The 19,272-nt window shown below is 39.4% G+C and overlaps 1 protein-coding gene across 3 annotated transcripts in view; it reads left to right on the forward strand.

Moving 5' to 3' along the window:
• MAGI3 (membrane associated guanylate kinase, WW and PDZ domain containing 3) overlaps positions 1–19,272 on the forward strand; it is a 341,658-nt gene that overhangs the window by 265,151 nt on the left and 57,235 nt on the right. For 2 of the 3 annotated variants that reach the window (XM_077294928.1, XM_077294930.1), the window contains exons 10-13: positions 2,693–3,301; positions 7,682–7,713; positions 9,795–9,945; positions 15,294–15,385. In XM_077294928.1, the coding sequence (XP_077151043.1) occupies positions 2,693–3,301; positions 7,682–7,713; positions 9,795–9,945; positions 15,294–15,385 (884 nt within the window). The remainder of the gene's footprint in view (positions 1–2,692; positions 3,302–7,681; positions 7,714–9,794; positions 9,946–15,293; positions 15,386–19,272) is intronic. The other variant, XM_077294929.1, reaches the window with a different exon arrangement.

A 19,272-nucleotide genomic window follows, 5' to 3' on the forward strand; every position in this document is an offset into this window, starting at 1 on the left:
CTCTAACAGTCAGTTTGCTGCCGAGTTTCGGCTGTGGTTGTTGACTATTTAAATGCCGCTGTCAATCTCTTGACAGCAACATTTAAATGGACCATGTGTTGGTGCCTGTACGCACCAGCTGCCATCGTCCCCCCATCACGCCATCACTGAGCTCAGCTGTTGCCTGTGCAAAATGAATAAAAAACTGCAGTAGAAAGTCCGCAAACTGTGCCATAATACATAAGTTGACTATGATTTGTGAACTTTTCTTATGATCGTACTTCCCATACTTTATGTAAAGCCTTATATTTTCTCCCATAAATACTTGCAGCGATTGGGTTAAAGTAATGACTGCAGCTCGGCAAATGAACTGCATCTGCGTGGAAGCCTACAAAGCCATCAAGAGCCTGAAATAATGTCCTCCCAAAATCCATTTGCCGCTCGTATTAACTGTAATGAATAAACAGACTTCTCTGCAATCAGCTGAGGAATGAGTTTTGGTGTCAAAATGTTTCAAATGGTAAAAAGTGATCGGCATTTAGAGAGAACTTGGTTTTCTGGAACATTGAAATCCAAGCTGTGCTCCCTCTCGGTGAACGCATAGATACACATCAGGCAGGACATTCCGGGCTCCATACAAGATCAGGGGTCACAAATTGTGGAGTATAGCATGAAAGTGTTTTAAAGTCACAATCTGGGGTACTTTATTTTTCCATTAAAGTTCTCTAAATCCTGAACCAAATGGTTTTACTTAAAGAGCAACTAAACTTTGAGTGTTTTTTAACAGTTTTGTCCAGCATGGAAAGTTATTATGTTTTCCAAATAATAACTTTATTAAGAGATTTGTCTTTATTCCTGTAAAAAAAAAAATATTGCATGAAAGTGGCCTCCAAATGCTGCTTTTCATTCAAGAGAATGCCAAGAGTGTGCAAAGCAGTCATCAAAGCAAAAGGTGGCTACTTTGAAGAACCTAGAATATAAGACATATTTTCAGTTGTTTCACACTTTTTTGTTAAGTATATAATGCCACATGTGTTAATTCATAGTTTTGATGCCTTCAATGTGAATGTACAATTTTCGTAGTCATGAAAATACAGAAAAATCTTTAAATGAGAAGGTGTGGCCTAACTTGTGGTCTGTACTGAATACAGAGTTACTCTTTAAAGGAAATCTGTCACTAGGTTCTTGCTATTTAATCTGCGAACAGCACGATGTTGGGGCAGACAACTTGATTCCAGTGATGTGTCACTTACTAGTCTGTGTGGTGTAAAAACATTGCTTGCTCTGCAGGAAATTATCACTAGAGGACTAATTGTCTGGTGCCATGCAGTCCTGCTGTGTGTAACCACGTCCCTCCCACTGCTTAGGATCTTTGTGCCAATGTGCAGTGTACAGAGAAAGTTGCTAATCAGTGGTGTGTGTGGGGGGTGGGTTATGCAGTACTCAGCATTTGAGAACTGCTAGATCAGCAGCAGAGAGAAAACATTGATTTAATCAAAACTGCACCAAGCAGACCAGTAAATGATACATCGCTGGAATCCGGGTCTCCTACATAATGCTGCCATCATATAATGTCGCGAAAATGTGATGACCTTTTTAACAACTTCTGGACGGTCCATAGACTTTAAATATCTTGGTGGTCCGTCTCCTACTCTGCAGTGATATTGTAAAACGTCACTGCATAGTAGCGCAGCTACACACGATCGTACAGATAGAAGGCACACATGGTTTCTTACCCTCTCTGACTTTTTGACGGTGGGCACAATGTGTCAAATAAAAAAGAAATTAAAATATGGCAGGTAAAAAATAAATTAAAAAAAGCAAACTGTCAATTACTACGCACCTTTACACCCCATAAAAAAATAAATAAATGAAAACGTATCCGAAATAAAAAATATAATTGTAGCAGAATAAGGAACCAGTTTTTAAATGTATTTTATTGGTCCTTTTGTGGTCATAAAAAATGGGAAAGACAGACCATCATTACCCTTGTTTTCACACAAATATCTCCAGCAAAGCAAATAGAATGTATATCCGTGACATAAAAACGAAGCCCCAATTATCATTAAAAAAAAAAATGCAAAAATTACTGTAATATACAAATGATAAAAATGTGTGCAGTCCTTTAAACCATATGTAGACAAAACCTGAAAATGTGCCTGGTGAGGAACGGGAGTGAATGGCCCAGTCTTGAACTAGGTAAAGATTTGTAAGCAATTATTGAAGTGTTATGGGGAAGTCTATTTCTTATTGAAAGCCACATTTCATCGGTCAAAAAAACTGCACATTTATTTAGCTGATTTTGCCAAAAAGTTCAGACCTGGGCTTGATAATTGTGTTGGGTGTTTTAGTATGAGGGACTTTTACTGACCCCAATCTTTAGGGTGCATACATGTAAATGAGGTTGTACATGGATTTCTCAATCCACATTTTCAGACGTATGTGACTGCCGCGTTTCTCACCGGAACAAGTGAAGGCATTATATGAGAATACATCTGATTTGTTCCTTTTAAGAAAAGATATGAGAGTTAGGCTGCCTCCAATCACATTGGGGCCTCAAAGGATTAGGGTAAAAAAATTAATATGTGACATTGAGATGACATGGAGGCATGGTCTTCATGTTCTAATACAGCAATGAAATAAAGATTAATTGCTATGACAGGTTTAAGAGTTGCTTTTATTACAGAGTCCATAAATCTGCTTGTTTTTCCAGGTGATGTGATTGTCGACATAAATGGGACGTGTGTCCTTGGTCACACGCATGCAGAAGTCGTTCAGATGTTCCAGCTGATCCCCATAAACCAGTACGTGAATATGACCCTTTGCCGAGGATACCCTCTTCCTGAAGATAGTGATGATCCTGTGAACGATATTGTCACCAATCCCCCACTGATGATCAATGGGCAGATGACAACTCAAGGAGAAAACCTGGGAAGTCAAGACTTAAAATCTGGAGTCGTCGTGCTGGACCAAAATGGAAAACCAGGCCATGTGTTAGTCAATGGAAGGTTGAATGGCCCTTCACTTGAGATACAAGATCAAAGGACATCTATGGCGTCAACTGTGAACACGCAGCCAGAACTTGTAACTGTTCCTTTATTGAAAGGCCCCAAGGGTTTTGGATTTGCTATTGCCGACAGTGCAATGGGTCAAAAGGTGAAAATGATCTTGGATAGCCAGTGGTGTCCGGGACTTCAAAAAGGAGACGTAATAAAAGAAATCTATCATCAGAATGTGCAAAACCTAACTCACATACAGGTTGTTGAAGTCCTGAAGCAATTTCCAGTCGGGGCAGAGGTGCCATTACTGGTGTTAAGAGGAGGTCAGTTGTACTTAATATCTTAATTGTGAATTTAGTCTGTGACTTTGTTACTTTTTCTTCTAGATATATATAATGTTTAGATGAATACATTTTTCCAGTAGATCATTATGCAGGAAAGATGCTTCAGCATCCATACTGACTGTGGCAAATTTCAGGTGCATACCTCATGCGCGTATGCGTCCGATAATGGGCATAACCGCAATATGTAACTATCCTCACCCTTATTCCTGGATGGACCGATGGGACCCCTGACTTGAATGAAGTGAAGGTGTGCATGATTGACTTCTGCTCCATGCATCATCTATGAGCTTGCTGGAAATAGCCGAGCGTTGTATGACATTTTCTCCGACAGTCCCTTAGACCATGAATGGAGCGTAGGCTGAGCATGCTCTGCAGTACTCCGCTCTACGGAGTCCCATTCTTGGGTTTCAAGAGCTCGGTTTTCAACATTCCTCGGGGTCCCAGCAGTCTGGCCACCAATGATAAGCAAGTTATTCCCTATACAAAAAATAGGGGTATCTTATTATTTTTGGAATAATCCTTTTAACTTAAGCAATTATTGTTTGGAGCCCCACTCACCAACACAATGGAAATGCCAGATATCAGAATCCTCTGTCCTCAAACACTGATGAGCAGTTGACATAGGCCATTAATAATGATATTCTGGAGTACTCCTTAAAATGAAAGACAGATGCCGAATTACATTTTGTGGTGCCAGTGTTAAACAATTATTTAAAAAAATAAAAATCTCACTTTACAGATGAGAAATATCTCCCATAAAACACTGATGTCACACAAGGACATTGGAACACACCGATAGTTATGCAACTGCACATGAGCGCTGTCATTCAGAGCGAGACGGCAGATCCATATTGATTAATCATGTCTGGCTGGATTTGTTTTTCTTTGTGCTGGCACTTAAAAGAATTAAAAAAAAAAAGTCAAAACTCCAAAGTACCTGGAGGGAGAACCCCAGAGGGGAACTAACCACAATAAATAAGTATTTGTCTAATAAGATTTCACTGTTGTAAGAAACACAGGCGCTGTCGGGGATTTTTCTGCAGTAACAGCTTTTATAGTATGTAATACAATGCTGCATATTCTAGCATTTAATCCTTGGGTGCAGCATAGTCATTGTCTGTAAAAAATCACTCCGATTGGATTTTAGCATGTAACTCTGTAATAATTGTTGTTTGGGTTTTTACTACACCGGATGACTTGTTGGATAGAATGTGGTGCAGTCAAAAGTAGTCGACAAAAGCGGTAGATTAGAGCTTGACCGCCATGACCAGCTAAATTACAACAGTATTTTAATTCTCCGCTCTTAAGTATACTGCGGGAGTCAGCACTCGGAATAGAAGAGCGTCGTCTTTCCTGATACTACCGATAAGGGAATGCTTCCTGGTGTACATTAGATGGGCTGTACCGATAGATTCCTGCCGTTTCAGCATGGACACAGTTAAAAGCAATTACATTGACTCCATTTCTATTTCTTCCTAATTAGCTTATACGTGCACATAATGTGGTTCCTGATAGCTGCCAGTTAAAGATGCGTCTCTATGTCTGCTTTAATGGCCCAGTCTTTGGCCTTTTAAAAGCTGCTTTATTCCCAGTGATTGAATCCGAGTGGCCTTATCAAGGCTCATTCATGTGTTACATTCATTGACTTAATTGACTTTGCATTTGCAAAAGAAAAAATAAAATATAAAACTAGAAGCCGAGATGACTTTGTCATGTGGTCAAACTTTAGCCTTTACTTAAATGTAGCTAATAAATATGCTAATTCTGATTGTTAGAATAGGTAATTGGCACTAATCCTGCACTTAGTAGAATGGGTAAGGAATGTATAATAATATTTTTACGAGCTGACCATGATCTGAGTGTCTATTGGTCTAGTGTTCGGTTTTTTTCCTTTAATTTTATTTCTTTCCCCACCATAAAAAAAATGTATGGTGTTCATACATGTTTCAGAAGGCCCTTAATGACCATAAATAGTTGCAGTTGGCCACCACAGGTATAGACACCCTAAAGTTATGTTAACGAGCCGAATCGTGCTTATGCTGGATAGTCTCCAGTATTGTATCTCTTATACCGGTCAGCTCTCCTGAATATGGTGTACAGTCATACAGTGTACAAATAACTATACTATACAGTTTCTTATAAGAATACTATAATGTAGGGTGCCCAAATAGTGGCGTCATGTGCTGGTCAAGTTACACTTCCAATTAGTTGTCTAAATAACTATTTTATATAGCACCCAAATGATGCACTGAAAACCATATACCCTACAATCAATAGATAGAAGTAGTGCACAATACCACTGTAGAGTGCATAAATATACAGTGACCAAATAACTGCTCCAAACATAAAGTTACCTAATAACAATAGTGTGAAAAATTAGTGTTATATGAAATAAGATGCAAAGGTATGGTACTCACAAACACATTTTATTTCTTCTGGTCCTTTTAGACTGGCCGATACAGTCCATTAAACAACCATAGCTGATCGGCGGTCATATACAGGCCCATTTAGACAGGCCAATCCAGTCCATTAAGCAACCATAGCTGATCGGCGGTCATATACAGGCCCATTTAGACAGGCCGATCCAGTCCATTAAGCAACCAGAGCTGATCGGCGGTCATATACAGGCCCAATTAGACAGGCCGATCCAGTCCATTAAGCAACCAGAGCTGATCGGCGGTCATATACAGGCCCAATTAGACAGGCCGATCCAGTCCATTAAACAACCATATCTGATCGGCGGTCATATACAGGCCCATTTAGACAGGCCAATCCAGTCCATTAAGCAACCATAGCTGATCGGCGGTCATATACAGGCCCAATTAGACAGGCCGATCCAGTCCATTAAGCAACCATAGCTGATCGGCGGTCATATACAGGCCCAATTAGACAGGCCGATCCAGTCCATTAAGCAACCATAGCTGATCGGCGGTCATATACAGGCCCAATTAGACAGGCCGATCCAGTCCATTAAGCAACCATAGCTGATCAGCGGTCATATACAGGCCCAATTAGACAGGCCGATCCAGTCCATTAAACAACCATATCTGATCGGCGGTCATATACAGGCCCAATTAGACAGGCCGATCCAGTCCATTAAACAACCATAGCTGATCGGCGGTCATATACAGGCCCGTTTAGACAGGCCAATCCAGTCCATTAAACAACCATAGCTGATCGGCGGTCATTTACATGCCCATTTAGACAGGCCGATGAATATTCTTGGTCATTCTGTGCCCATGTAATGTCATGTTATTGGCAGCACATCACAACAAAACTGATTATTTTTAAACCACCTTAGTAATGGACCTGTCGCCAAGACAAAAGTGGCCAGTTTTTGCTCTTATTTTATTCCCGCCGCTCCCCTGAGCATACTGTTTTTTTCTAAATCCACCTATATAGTGCCAAAGATATGGACCTTTTTATATAGTGCTAATTTTTTTTAATGTTTGCTCACAGGATCCTCTGGGGCGTGTCTTCAGGCTGTATTACATTATTACCTTGTGAGAAACGCCATCTTGGTAATTACTCAATAAATTAGCTCAAAATAAAAAGACCATCTCTGGTACTGAACTGTATGAAGGATTAAAAAAAAAAAAAAATGACCGTACTTGGGGAGCAGGGGAAATGAAATAAGTGCAAAAAACTGGCCAGACCTTGTGACTATTCTTCTTTAAAATTTATAGTAATCAGTAAATAAGTGTTTTACTTGTTCGTCGGCCTTGCATTTCACCCTTTGCATTGGATATAGTAACGTGTGCAGCAATAGGGGTCAATTTGTACAGTGCATATTGTCCGCAGTGAGTGCGTGGAGAGTCTGAGTCGGAGGTTTGGCTTAAAGACTCCACAGCCCCACTCAACTCCGCAGTGCACTGTAAGTTAGCAACTTTTTTTTTACCTTTTACAACAATTTTCTGGTGTTAACGCTTCTATTATTATTATTATTATTATTATTTATATAGCACCATTAGTTCCATGGTGCTATACATGAGAAAGGGGTTACATACAGTGTTATAGATATCGTTTACAGTAAACAAATTTACAATGACAGACTGGCACAGAGGGGAGAGGACCCTGTCCTTGCGGACTTACATTCTACGGGAATCGAGGCCATAGTCTTTCTCAATGAGCGCTTGATGCAGGAGCTGTGTGCGTCAAGCCCCCCAAGGTGCGTACTTCTTATCTGTCATTTGGGAGATTAGTGAGGGTTCTAGGGGCCTGGACCCCACTGATTTGCAGGTAACTAAAGTACATATATTAAAAAAACAAAAAAACTGTTAAATGTTACTGTTTGTTTGTTTTCCAATGTCTGTTAGCATTGATTTGTCTTGTGTTTAATGTATCTAATTTTATTTTCAGCTCCGCCTTCACCTACCAAAGTAACAAAAGTGGTGAGTAAATTACACATTGTGTCTTTTATATCTTTTGTAATTGAATGAATCCTAATCATTCAGAAGAGTGACCTATATTGTAAAGAAGAGAATGCATCGTTCTGTTGTAGCCTTGGAATTTTTAGTTTTTCTTACATAAGCCGCTGTGTACATTTCAATAGCTCGAGCATTATTTGTTTCTGGGCTTTTATGTGTTGCATGTATATTCTGTCAATGAATATCTAACCCTATAAAAGCTATACATCACGCAAATACATAGCCTTGCGAAAGTATTCGGCTCCCTGGAATTTTACAACCTTTTCCCACATATCATGCTTCAAACATAAAGATACCAAATGTAAATTTTTGGTGAAGAATCAGCAACAAGTGGAACACAATTGTGAACATGAACGAAATTTATTGGTTATTTTACATTTTTTTGGAAATTCAAAAACTGAAAAGTGGGGCGAGCAATATTATTCGGCCCCTTTTACTTTCAGTGCAGCAAACTCACTCCAGAATTACATTGTGGATCTCTGAATGATCCAATGTTGTCCTAAATGCCTAATGATGATAAATATAATCCACCTGTGTGTAATCAAGTACCCGTATAAATGCACCTGCTCTGTGATAGTCTCAGGGTTCTGTTTGAAGCACAGAGAGCATCATGAAGACCAAGGAACACAACAGGCAGGTCCGTGATACTGTTGTGGAGAAGTTTAAAGCCGGATTTGGATACAAAATGATTTCCCAAACTTTAGACATCCCAAGGAGCACTGTGCAAGCGATCATATTGAAATGGAAGGAGTATCATACCACTGCAAATCTACCACTGTATAATCCAAGCTTTAATTTGCTCTTAAAAAGCCAAAGAAATGTCACTATGGCCGTGAACACAATTTCATGGTTCTTTGTGCACTCTCTTATCTGCTCATTTGAGTACGACTCTTGGTCATTCTATCGATCATCGCTTCCCACGTTGCTTCTTTCAGTTCGCCACAGTTTTGAAAAAACATCTAACTCTAAATGTAATCCCTTAACCATTTGTCAGATCTTCAATAACTTCAAGAAAGAGGTTCAATTGCTGTGAAAAAAAAGCTTCAGGTCACCAAAAAATTCAGCAAGTTCCAGGACCATCTTTAAATAGCATTCCGCTATGCGACTGATTCAACATTAGTGCAGAGCTTGCTCTGGAATGGTAGCAGACAGGTGTCAGTAAGGGTTTTGGATGCTGGTCTGGTGTCAAGAAGGGCAAAAATAATGAAGCCCTCTTCATACTGTTTGGGACATCTGTAAGAATGATTGTCCTAATTAAAAAAAGGATGAGTCCTGTGTGAGGTTGTTTTTCATCCAAGAGAGTGGGCTCACTCACAATTTTGCCTAAGAAGAACACTGCCATGAATAAAGAATGGGGTCTAAACATCCTCCAAGAGCAACTTCTAATGATCCAGGAGCAAATTGGTGAACAATGCTTCTTTTCCATGAAGACCATGTTTGTTGCACAAAACATTGACATTTTGGTCCGTGCCCAGGAAACTCCACAGATCTCCATCCCATTGAGAACATGAGGTTAATACTCAAAAAAATGGATGGACAAACAAAACCACAGAAATTGTGATCTGCCCCAAGCACAGATTAGGCAAGAATAGGTTGTCATCAGTCAGGATTTGGCCCAGAAGCGGATGTCAGCTGCCATGGCAACTTACAGAAATCTTGAAAAATAAGGGTTAACACTATAATGTTGAGTCGTTGCATAAACTTGATGTATTTGTCAGTAAAAGTTTAAAACTTGTGAAATGCTTATAATTGTGCTTTAGTAACCATAGAAACATTGGCGTAAAATGTATAAAGCAGTGACATAATAGACTTTGTAAAAACCAAAAGTTTGTGTCGCTCCCCAAATTTTTGGTCATTGACTGTACAAAGGCTAAGCTATCTGACTAGCAGCACTTGGAGGAGTATTTTATTTTTACATCATAGCAAGAACAGAATTACTCTTTTTAAGTGTAGATTATGTGTAGATTGTCGTCCATATGGGGGTCATATGACTGATTGATGTGAAAGTCACTCACTTATTTTCCTTTTTCCAAAAAACCAATAAGCAGGAGCTGACGGGGAGCCTCGAGGCGATTGGCACAACTGAAGCTTTACCGCAGCCTTTGCCCTTTCCACCAAATCTCGCTCGATCCAATTCCCCAAAACTTGACCCTTCTGAGGTTTATAAGAAGTCCAAAAATATATTTGAAGATAAGCGTGAGTATTTTTTTATATTATTATTCTTATTACCAAATGCCATTGAGTTGGATCTGTACATTGTTTTAGGGGTTTTGAAACTGTTGAATATGTAATGTCTATTTAATATGTCTCAACCCCTTCATGACATGCACAGTACATAGCTGTAGATAGCACAAGTGATTAGATGATCACAGATTCAAGTCCCCTAAGGGAACTAACAAGAACAGTGAAAAGTAAAAAAAATGTTTTAAATATGAAAAAAAAAAAATACACGACCATGTAAAAGTTTAGGGTCACTATGAAATGTCCTTATTTTTGAAAGAAAAGCAGTTTTTTCCAATGAAGCTAACATTAAGTGGTTCAGAAATACACTCTATATATTGTTACTGTGGTAAATGACTATTCTAGCTGCAGACGTTTGGTTTGTAATGCAATATGTTCATAGGTGTATAGAGGCCCATTTCCAACAGCCACCACTCCAGTGATAGCTGTTCTTTGTGTTTGCTAACTGTGTAAGAAGGCTAATGGATGGTTAGAATACCCTTGAAAACCCTTGTGCAAGTATGTTAGCACAGCTAAAAACAGTTTGGCTGATTAGAGAACCTATAAACCTGACCTTCATTTGAGCTAGTTGAGAATCTGGAGCATTACATTTGTTGGTTCCATTAAACTTTCAAAATGGCCAGGAAAAAGGAACTTTCATGTGAAACTCGACGGTCTATTCTTGTTCTTAGAAATGAAGGCTATTCTATGCGAGAAATTGCAAAGAAACTGAAGATTTCCTACAACGGGGTGTGTACTACTCCCTTCAGAGGAGATCACAAACAAGCTCTAACCAGAGTAGAAAGAGAAGCGGGAGGTCCCACTACACAACTGAGCAACAAGACAAGTACATTAGAGTCTGTAGTTTGAGAAATCGACGCCTCCCAGGTCCTCAACTGGCAGCTTCATTAAATAGTACATGCAAAACGCCAGTGTCAGCGTCTACAGTGAAGAGGCAACTCCAGGATGCTGGCCTTCAGGGCATAGTGGCAAAGAAAAAGCCATATCTGAGACTGGCTAATAAAAGGAAAATATTAATATGGGCACAAGAACAGACATTGGACAGAGGAAGATTGGAAAAAAGTGTTATGGACCGACAAATCCAAGTTTGAGGTGTTTGGAACACATAGAAGAACCTTTTTGAGACGCAGAACAACTGAAAAGATGCTGGAAGAGTGTCTGACGCCATCTGTCAAGCATGGTGGAGGTAATGTGATGGTCTGGGGTTGCTTTGGTGCTGGTAAAGTGGGAGATTTGTACAAGGTAAAAGGGATTTTGAATAATGAAGGCTATCACTCCATTTTACAACGCCATGCCATACCCTGTGGACAGCGCTTGATTGGAGCCAATATCATCCTACAACAGGACAATGACTCAAATCACACCTTCAAATTATGCAAGAACTGTTTAGGGAAGAAGCACGTAGCTGGTATTCTATCTGTAATGGAGTGGCCAGCGCAGTCCCCAGATCTCAACCCCATTGAGCTGTTGTGGTAGCAGCTTTACCGTACGGTGCGCAAAAAGTGCCCATCAAGCCAAACCAACTTGTGCAGGGGCTTCAGGAGGCACGGGGTGAAATTTCTCCAGATTACCGCAGCAAATTAACTGCAAGAATGCCAAAGGTCTGCAATGCTGGAATTGCTGCAAAAGGGAGCATTCTTTGACGAAAGCAAAGTTTAAAGGAGAAAATTATTATTTCAAATAAAAATCTTTCTTTCGCACCTCGTCAATATCTGGTCTAGACTTTCAATTCGTTTGGCAATTCATTTGATTAATAAAAGTATGAGTTTTCATGGAAAACACAAAATTGAGTGATCCCAAAATTTGGAACGGTGGTGTAAATAATTTCTAATTAACTCCTTAAACAGAAAAAAATCAAGAACACCAAAATTGTTTTTTTGAGCACTGCAATGCCACAAAAAATGGGAGATAAAAATAAAAACTCAAAAAATAAAAGTTGGCAAGGGATTACAGAAATTACCTATTCTAAGGATAGGCCATTTATATCAGGTTGGTTGAGGGCCATCTCCTTTCACCCAACCAGTCACTGGAGTGAAGCTTGCACCAATTGAAGGGATAACTTGTGATACCGATTTTAAATGGCTTTTTATAAAAAACAGATATTTGAAGAATGTGCTTCTTAGATGTACATCTCACAAAATTAGAATATCATCAAAAAGTTAATTTATTTCAGTTCATCAATACAAAAAGTAAAACTCATATATTATGTAGAGTCATTACAAACAGAGTGATCTATTTCAAGTGTGTATTTCTGTTAATGTTGATGATTATGGCTTACAGCCAATGAAAACCCAAACGTCATTATCTCAGTAAATTAAAATACTTTATAACATCAGATTGAAAAAATGATTTTAAAATCCGAAATGATGGCCTACTGAAATGTATGTTCAGTAAATGCACTCAATACTTGGTCATGGCTCCTTTTGCTTCAATTACTGCATCACTGCGGCATGGCATGGAGGCAATCCGCATGTGGCACTGCTGAGGTGTTATGGAAGCCCAGGTTGCTTTGATAGCAGCCTTCAGCTTGTCTGCATTGTTGGATCTGGTATCTTTCATCTTCCTCTTGACAAAACCCCATAGATTCTGTATGAGGTTAAGGTCAGACGAGTTTGCTGGCCAATCAAGCACAGTGATACTGTTGTTTCTAAGCCAGGTATTGGTACTTTTGGCAGTGTGGACAGGTGCCAAGTCCTGCTGGAGAATGAAATTTCCATCTCCAAAAAGCTTGTCGGCAGAGGGAAGCATGAAGTGCTCTAAAATTTTGTGGTAGAAGGCTGACTTTAGTCTTTAGAAAACGCATTGGCCCAAGACTGGCAGATAACATGTCTCCCCAAACCATCACTGATTGTGGATACTTCACACTAGAACTTGGAAATCAAGGTCCCAGAGTCTGGAGGGAGAGTGGAGAGACAGACAATCCAAACTGCTTGAGGTCTAGTGTGAAGTTTCCACAATCAGTGATGGTTTGTGGAGGTATGTCGTCTGCTGGTGTAGCTCCACTGTATTTTATCAAGACCAAAGTCAGGAGGAATTGTAAAGAGGATCATGAGAGACACCAGACCGAACAATGCAGATGAGCTGAAGGCTGCTATCAAAGCAACCTGGGCTTCCATAACACCTCAGCAGTGCCACAGGTTGATCGCTGCCATGCCGCGTTGACATAGTAATTGATACCAAAGGAGCCCCAACCAAGTATTGAGTGCATTTACTGAACATACATTTCAGTAGGCCAACATTTCAGATTTTAAAATCATTTTTTCAAACTGGTGTTGTAAAGTATTCTAATTTACTGAAATAATGAGTTTTGGGTTTTCAGTGGCTGTAAGCCATAATCATCAACATTAACAGAAATAAACACTTGAAATAGATCACTCTGTTTGTAATGACTCTATATAATACATGAGTTTCACTTTTTGTATTGAAGATGAAGAACTGAAATAAATTACCTTTTTGATGATATTCTAATTTTGTGAGAAGCATCTGTAGTTTTTATTTTACTCAGTATTTTTTATACACCCTGAAAAGCCTAAATTTTCTGAAGGCAAACAGAATTATCTTCTGCACCCATGCACCTCTGATCGTGATTGTTGCTCAGTGGAGCATTTGTTCTTTCTTGGATGTGTTCCTTATAAAACATGACCTGGTGAGGGACTTTCTATGACACATCCATCTGAGCAGTAATCCTATGTGTGGTCCCCTACTTCTGGAAAGTTTGCTGTTTGGATGTCTTGCTCTCAAATACGTCATCTGCTGAGAACATTATTAAACATTTTCGCAGATGTTTTCTTATTCTTACATGGGACCTAAGTGTTCGTAAGAAAAACGGAATTTTCGGTAAAAGCCAAGTAGTTTATTGGGTCCAAACATTTGTATTTTTTTTTTTCCAGATTTGTTATAGAACAGATAGGCCTTAAAACATCTTTGAGGGCCAATCACATGACAACTCGCGTAACTCACTCCAAAGTCCTAAATGAACCATAATCCATCAATAACTTTCTAGAGAACGACACGTGCCGTTACCAGACACACCTTATTTTCTGAAAATAAGTGTTAGGCAATTAAGAATCCAATCTATCTGATCACAGTTTCCACTTTATTTGTGACTTTTAAAAATATGATATTGTTGCGGTATTTTTTTTCTTAAATGCATGTATCTGTGGCTAAAATCATTTTTGCAGTTGGATTTCATTACAAATGTTGTACTTTTTACTTTCTAAAGCCTCTGTGTAATGTTCCTTATTGGCTGCAGAATGAGTTACCTGACAAACCACCAGTGAGCTCATTCTGACAGTTTTCTAGATCATTTAGATATCTTTTTCTGGGAGCCTCTTAGCTGATTTATGACAACAGGCCGCATTAAAGTTGAATTTGCAGTGAAACAAAGCTCCCATACAATAAAACGGTGCAACATTTTTATTGAAACAGAATTGTAAAAAGTGATTTTTTTTTTATTTTTATTTTTTTTAAACCCAAATGCATGCGCTGCAATGACGATATTTAAGGCTACAAGCATACCGGTTTTGGCTGCCTATACAAGTTTTGTAAGTATGGCTGTGGATTTAGTTGCAAAAATATATTACACAGATTTCACTTTTTGCAATGCAATATGCAAAGTCCACAGTGAAAATATGACTGACTATTTGATATGCAGTGGCCAATTTCTGCTGCAAATATTCTCAGAAGACTTCAATAAAATTCAATTTATTATAATATATATTTATATTAAAATATTCAACTTTGATAAGATGTGGGTGTTGCACCAGGAAAAGTGAATTTTGTTCTTAAATGAATGTTGTGAGTTAGTATAGTTTTAAAATATAGATCTTAGAAAAAAAATTTAACTGATTGAGACTAAACTGGTTTCTATTATATGCAGTGAAAGAAGAACTACTTAATGTAGTTGTAATTCTCCTTATTAACCTCTTTGTTGGAGTCAAGTCATTTATTCGAAGAGATTTGTATAAAATTTTTCTGCAGCAGCGCCGAAATCCTCCTTACAGTACATATAATATACAGATTCCCAGAGGAGCCGCATGGCATATAAGTCTCCTCACTCTGACATGCAAGGCCTGGCTTGTCTCTCACCACAAGGCGAACCATAACCTCTTGGATCCCAGTGCATATGATGGCACAGGCCAATGTGACTGTGTACGACCTGCTATATGTAACTTTATATTTTAACACTCAATGAAGAGTTCTACTTCTCTTGATAATATATTGTTCTTTTGTTTCTTGCTTAGTGATACCTAGAGAATTTTTTTTTTATTTTTGTTGTTAATTATTTTATTTTCTATACATAGCTCCCAATACAAAGGACTTGGATGTGTTTCTCCGTAAGCAAGAATCTGGTTTTGGATTCCGGGTCCTTGGAGGGGATGGCCCAGACCAGGCGGTGAGAACAGTTTCCTTTTCAGTATTGTACACATCACGCCACCTAATTTTTCTATTTTTAAGGAAAGTCGTGCATTAACAAGCCACTTATATTCTTATGAGGTCACCAATATGTTGACAGTGTTTTTCTACACTATCACTTTACTGCCAGTCATTGCTTGGATGCTATATCCAGTCCTTATTCAAGTGACATAGAACAGAAATATGACTATGACTTTATGATTACCACTAACTGCAGCTTAACACCTCACTCTTTCTATTTTAAATTTGTAATTGAAATGTGTTTATAAAAGTAATAGACAAGTGAGGAGCTCACAAAGTGTATGAAGAATAAGAACAAAATGGCACTTAAAGGACATTTAAAGGTTTCCTTTAAGTGCTACATCTGAGAGCAAAATAATGTAAGGACAGAGAGCTTGATTCCAACGATGTATCACTTGCATTACTGGGTGCAGCCATTCTCAATCAATCAGAGGTTTTAGATTTAGCAAAGCAGCAGAGCTGAGGAAGCTAACCCCGCCAGGCTATGTATATACATAGTCCATAGATAGTGAGCTGCTTATTACAGGAGGGGGCGTGTCGGACTAGCACATGATAGACCAGCAATGATAAGCTTCTGGTGTTAAAACAATTATTGCAAGCAAACAAAATCCCAGCCCTTATATGAGAGGCATTGCTGAAATCTGTTAACCCTTACAGCATGTTGTCTTCAGCTTAAATAGCAAAAACCTGCCGACGGATTCCCTTTACAGGGAACCTGTCAGCAGGATTGGGCACACTAACCTACACATAGTGTCAGGTCGATGCCACTATACTGATTACAATGAAAGCTGATGATGATGAAATCAGTCTTTTGGTTGTTTAATCTTTATTTTCAGTTTTGAGTTAATGATATGCTCATGCTCCGGGGCGGCCTGTGGGGGGGTCTTCATGTGGTGCTCTGATTAGGTATTAATGTGTATGGCTTCTGACAGGTTACTGATCGCCCAGTGACCTGCCCCCTAGTTTACATACTGAATATTATATGTATTGAAGAAAAAATCACATTCCGCAGGCAGACTCTGGCGCTGTAGCATGATCACATCTGTAATGTGCATTCAATTGTTTTATTTGCTGATACAAATTTATTAAAAAAAAAATTATGCTCAGACGCCTCCGGTGCCATCTTGCTGGAGGGAAAAGAAAATTGTCTCCACCAAGATGGCGCTGGCGGCAGCTGCTGCACAGTAGCATCTATTGGATCCCCGATAGGTGTTACTGCACAGGCGCGACTTGGAGGATAACTAAATAATAAAAATACACTCTATAGTCTTAAAGGTGAATGTAGATCCTTTTATTTGACTAATTGCCTGTGCCTTTAAGTGGCCATACATGATATATGAATATTGGCTGAACCCATGGGTTTGAACATCTCATGTGCTTGGTGTGTCCCAGCTCTACCCTTATAGCAGATTTTGGGGTAAGGAAGAGTCAAGAATGTTGGATTTCAGCATGCCCCATCCTTTTGTTCTCACGGGAGGTCAGCAGCTGCTACTGATGTCTGGCACTAGCTCTCCCAATTGCAAACATAAAATTGCTCATCCTTTATTGTGTTTGGTAGGGGGCAGGGAAAATACCTGTCAGGGAAAGCAGCGCTAAGCAGACTGCTATCTAAGGTTTATGGATACATTTTTACGACAGTGCCTTATGTGGTGGCCTGATAGCCTGTGTGTATATGTACTGAACATTATATACCGTATCCATTAGACATGATTGCTTTATACTAAGTGATTTGCACTGCTTTATTCTATTTGGGAAACATGAAGTTTCAGACGCAGTTTGTTAGGAATGAAGTCAAGTACAGAGATAAATAATTAAGGCCCTGTGTTGTTCTGCAAGTGATTCCAGGTACCTGCAGTGACTTCATGCTGGGTTATGGCTCCGTTTTCTCCTATGCATGCCCAATAATTTAATATAATTGGAGACGACAGGAAACCACAGCAACAAGGGCTACACTGCCTACCGCTGTCATTTTTGAGTTGATGAAATACTGAGAAATCAATGTAAATGTGTGTGATACAAAGGGCACGCAGCTACAATATAGCGGCGGAGTACAGCTGCTGAAAGGATCTGACCTTGCTCGGACTCTTTTAGGACTCTGCTAGTGCAGCAGCTCTGGTAACCAGTGATTGCTGGCATCGGCAATAACTGAATGTGTGCTGTGCAAGGCCATCGTGTCACAATCTGCATATAAAGCTCCTCAAACAACTGCTAAGGCATAGAACAGATAATTACACTGAAATTACAGGCCTTCATTTTCTGCGTTATCGCTAATTTGCTGGTTTGTCACCAGGCATGTACTTATTGATCTTAAAGGGAATGTGTCGTCAGAAAATTACCTCTGGTTTAGTTTACGTTTTTAGTGTTAAATGCATTTTTTTTCTTTTAATTCGCCAATGTTTTGCTTTTGCAGTTCACAATCTGTACTAAAAAGATTAAATTAAAATAAAAAAATAGGAATTCTTCCAATCCAAGTGTGTGTGTGTGTATGTGTATGTATATATATATATATATATATATATATATACATATATATATATATATATATATATATATATATATATATATATACAGGTCCTTCTCAAAAAATTAGCATATAGTGTTAAATTTCATTATTTACCATAATGTAATGATTACAATTAAACTTTCATATATTATAGATTCATTATCCACCAACTGAAATTTGTCAGGTCTTTTATTGTTTTAATACTGATGATTTTGGCCTACAACTCCTGATAACCCAAAAAACCTGTCTCAATAAATTAGCATATCAAGAAAAGGTTCTCTAAACGACCTATTACCCTAATCTTCTGAATCAACTAATTAACTCTAAACACATGCAAAAGATACCTGAGGCTTTTAAAAACTCCCTGCCTGGTTCATTACTCAAAACCCCCATCATGGGTAAGACTAGCGACCTGACAGATGTCAAGAAGGCCATCATTGACACCCTCAAGCAAGAGGGTAAGACCCAGAAAGAAATTTCTCAACAAATAGGCTGTTCCCAGAGTGCTGTATCAAGGCACCTCAATGGTAAGTCTGTTGGAAGGAAACAATGTGGCAGAAAACGCTGTACAACGAGAAGAGGTGACCGGACCCTGAGGAAGATTGTGGAGAAGGACCGATTCCAGACCTTGGGGAACCTGAGGAAGCAGTGGACTGAGTCTGGTGTGGAAACATCCAGAGCCACCGTGCACAGGCGTGTGCAGGAAATGGGCTACAGGTGCCGCATTCCCCAGGTAAACAGCGGCAGAAGCGCCTGACCTGGGCTACAGAGAAGCAGCACTGGACTGTTGCTAAGTGGTCCCAAGTACTTTTTTCTGATGAAAGCAAATTTTGCATGTCATTCGGAAATCAAGGTGCCAGAGTCTGGAGGAAGACTGGGGAGAAGGAAATGCCAAAATGCCTGAAGTCCAGTGTCAAGTACCCACAGTCAGTGGTGTGGGGTGCCATGTCAGCTGCTGGTGTTGGTCCACTGTGTTTCATCAAGGGCAGGGTCAATGCAGCTAGCTATCAGGAGATTTTGGAGCACTTCATGCTTCCTGGCACCTGCTCACAGTGCCAAAACCACTGGTAAATGGTTTACTGACCATGGTATTACTGTGCTCAAATGGCCTGCCAACTCTCCTGACCTGAACCCCATAGAGAATCTGTGGGGTATTGTGAAGAGAAAGTTGAGAGACGCAAGACCCAACACTCTGGATGAGCTTAAGGCCGCTATTGAAGCATCCTGGGTCTCCATAACATCTCAGCAGTGTCACAGGCTGATTGCCTCCATGCCACGCCGCATTGAAGCAGTCATTTCTGCCAAAGGATTCCCGACCAAGTATTGAGTGCATAACTGAACAT

This window comes from Ranitomeya variabilis, chromosome 3 (assembly GCF_051348905.1).
Source record: "Ranitomeya variabilis isolate aRanVar5 chromosome 3, aRanVar5.hap1, whole genome shotgun sequence".
NCBI lineage: Eukaryota > Metazoa > Chordata > Amphibia > Anura > Dendrobatidae > Ranitomeya > Ranitomeya variabilis.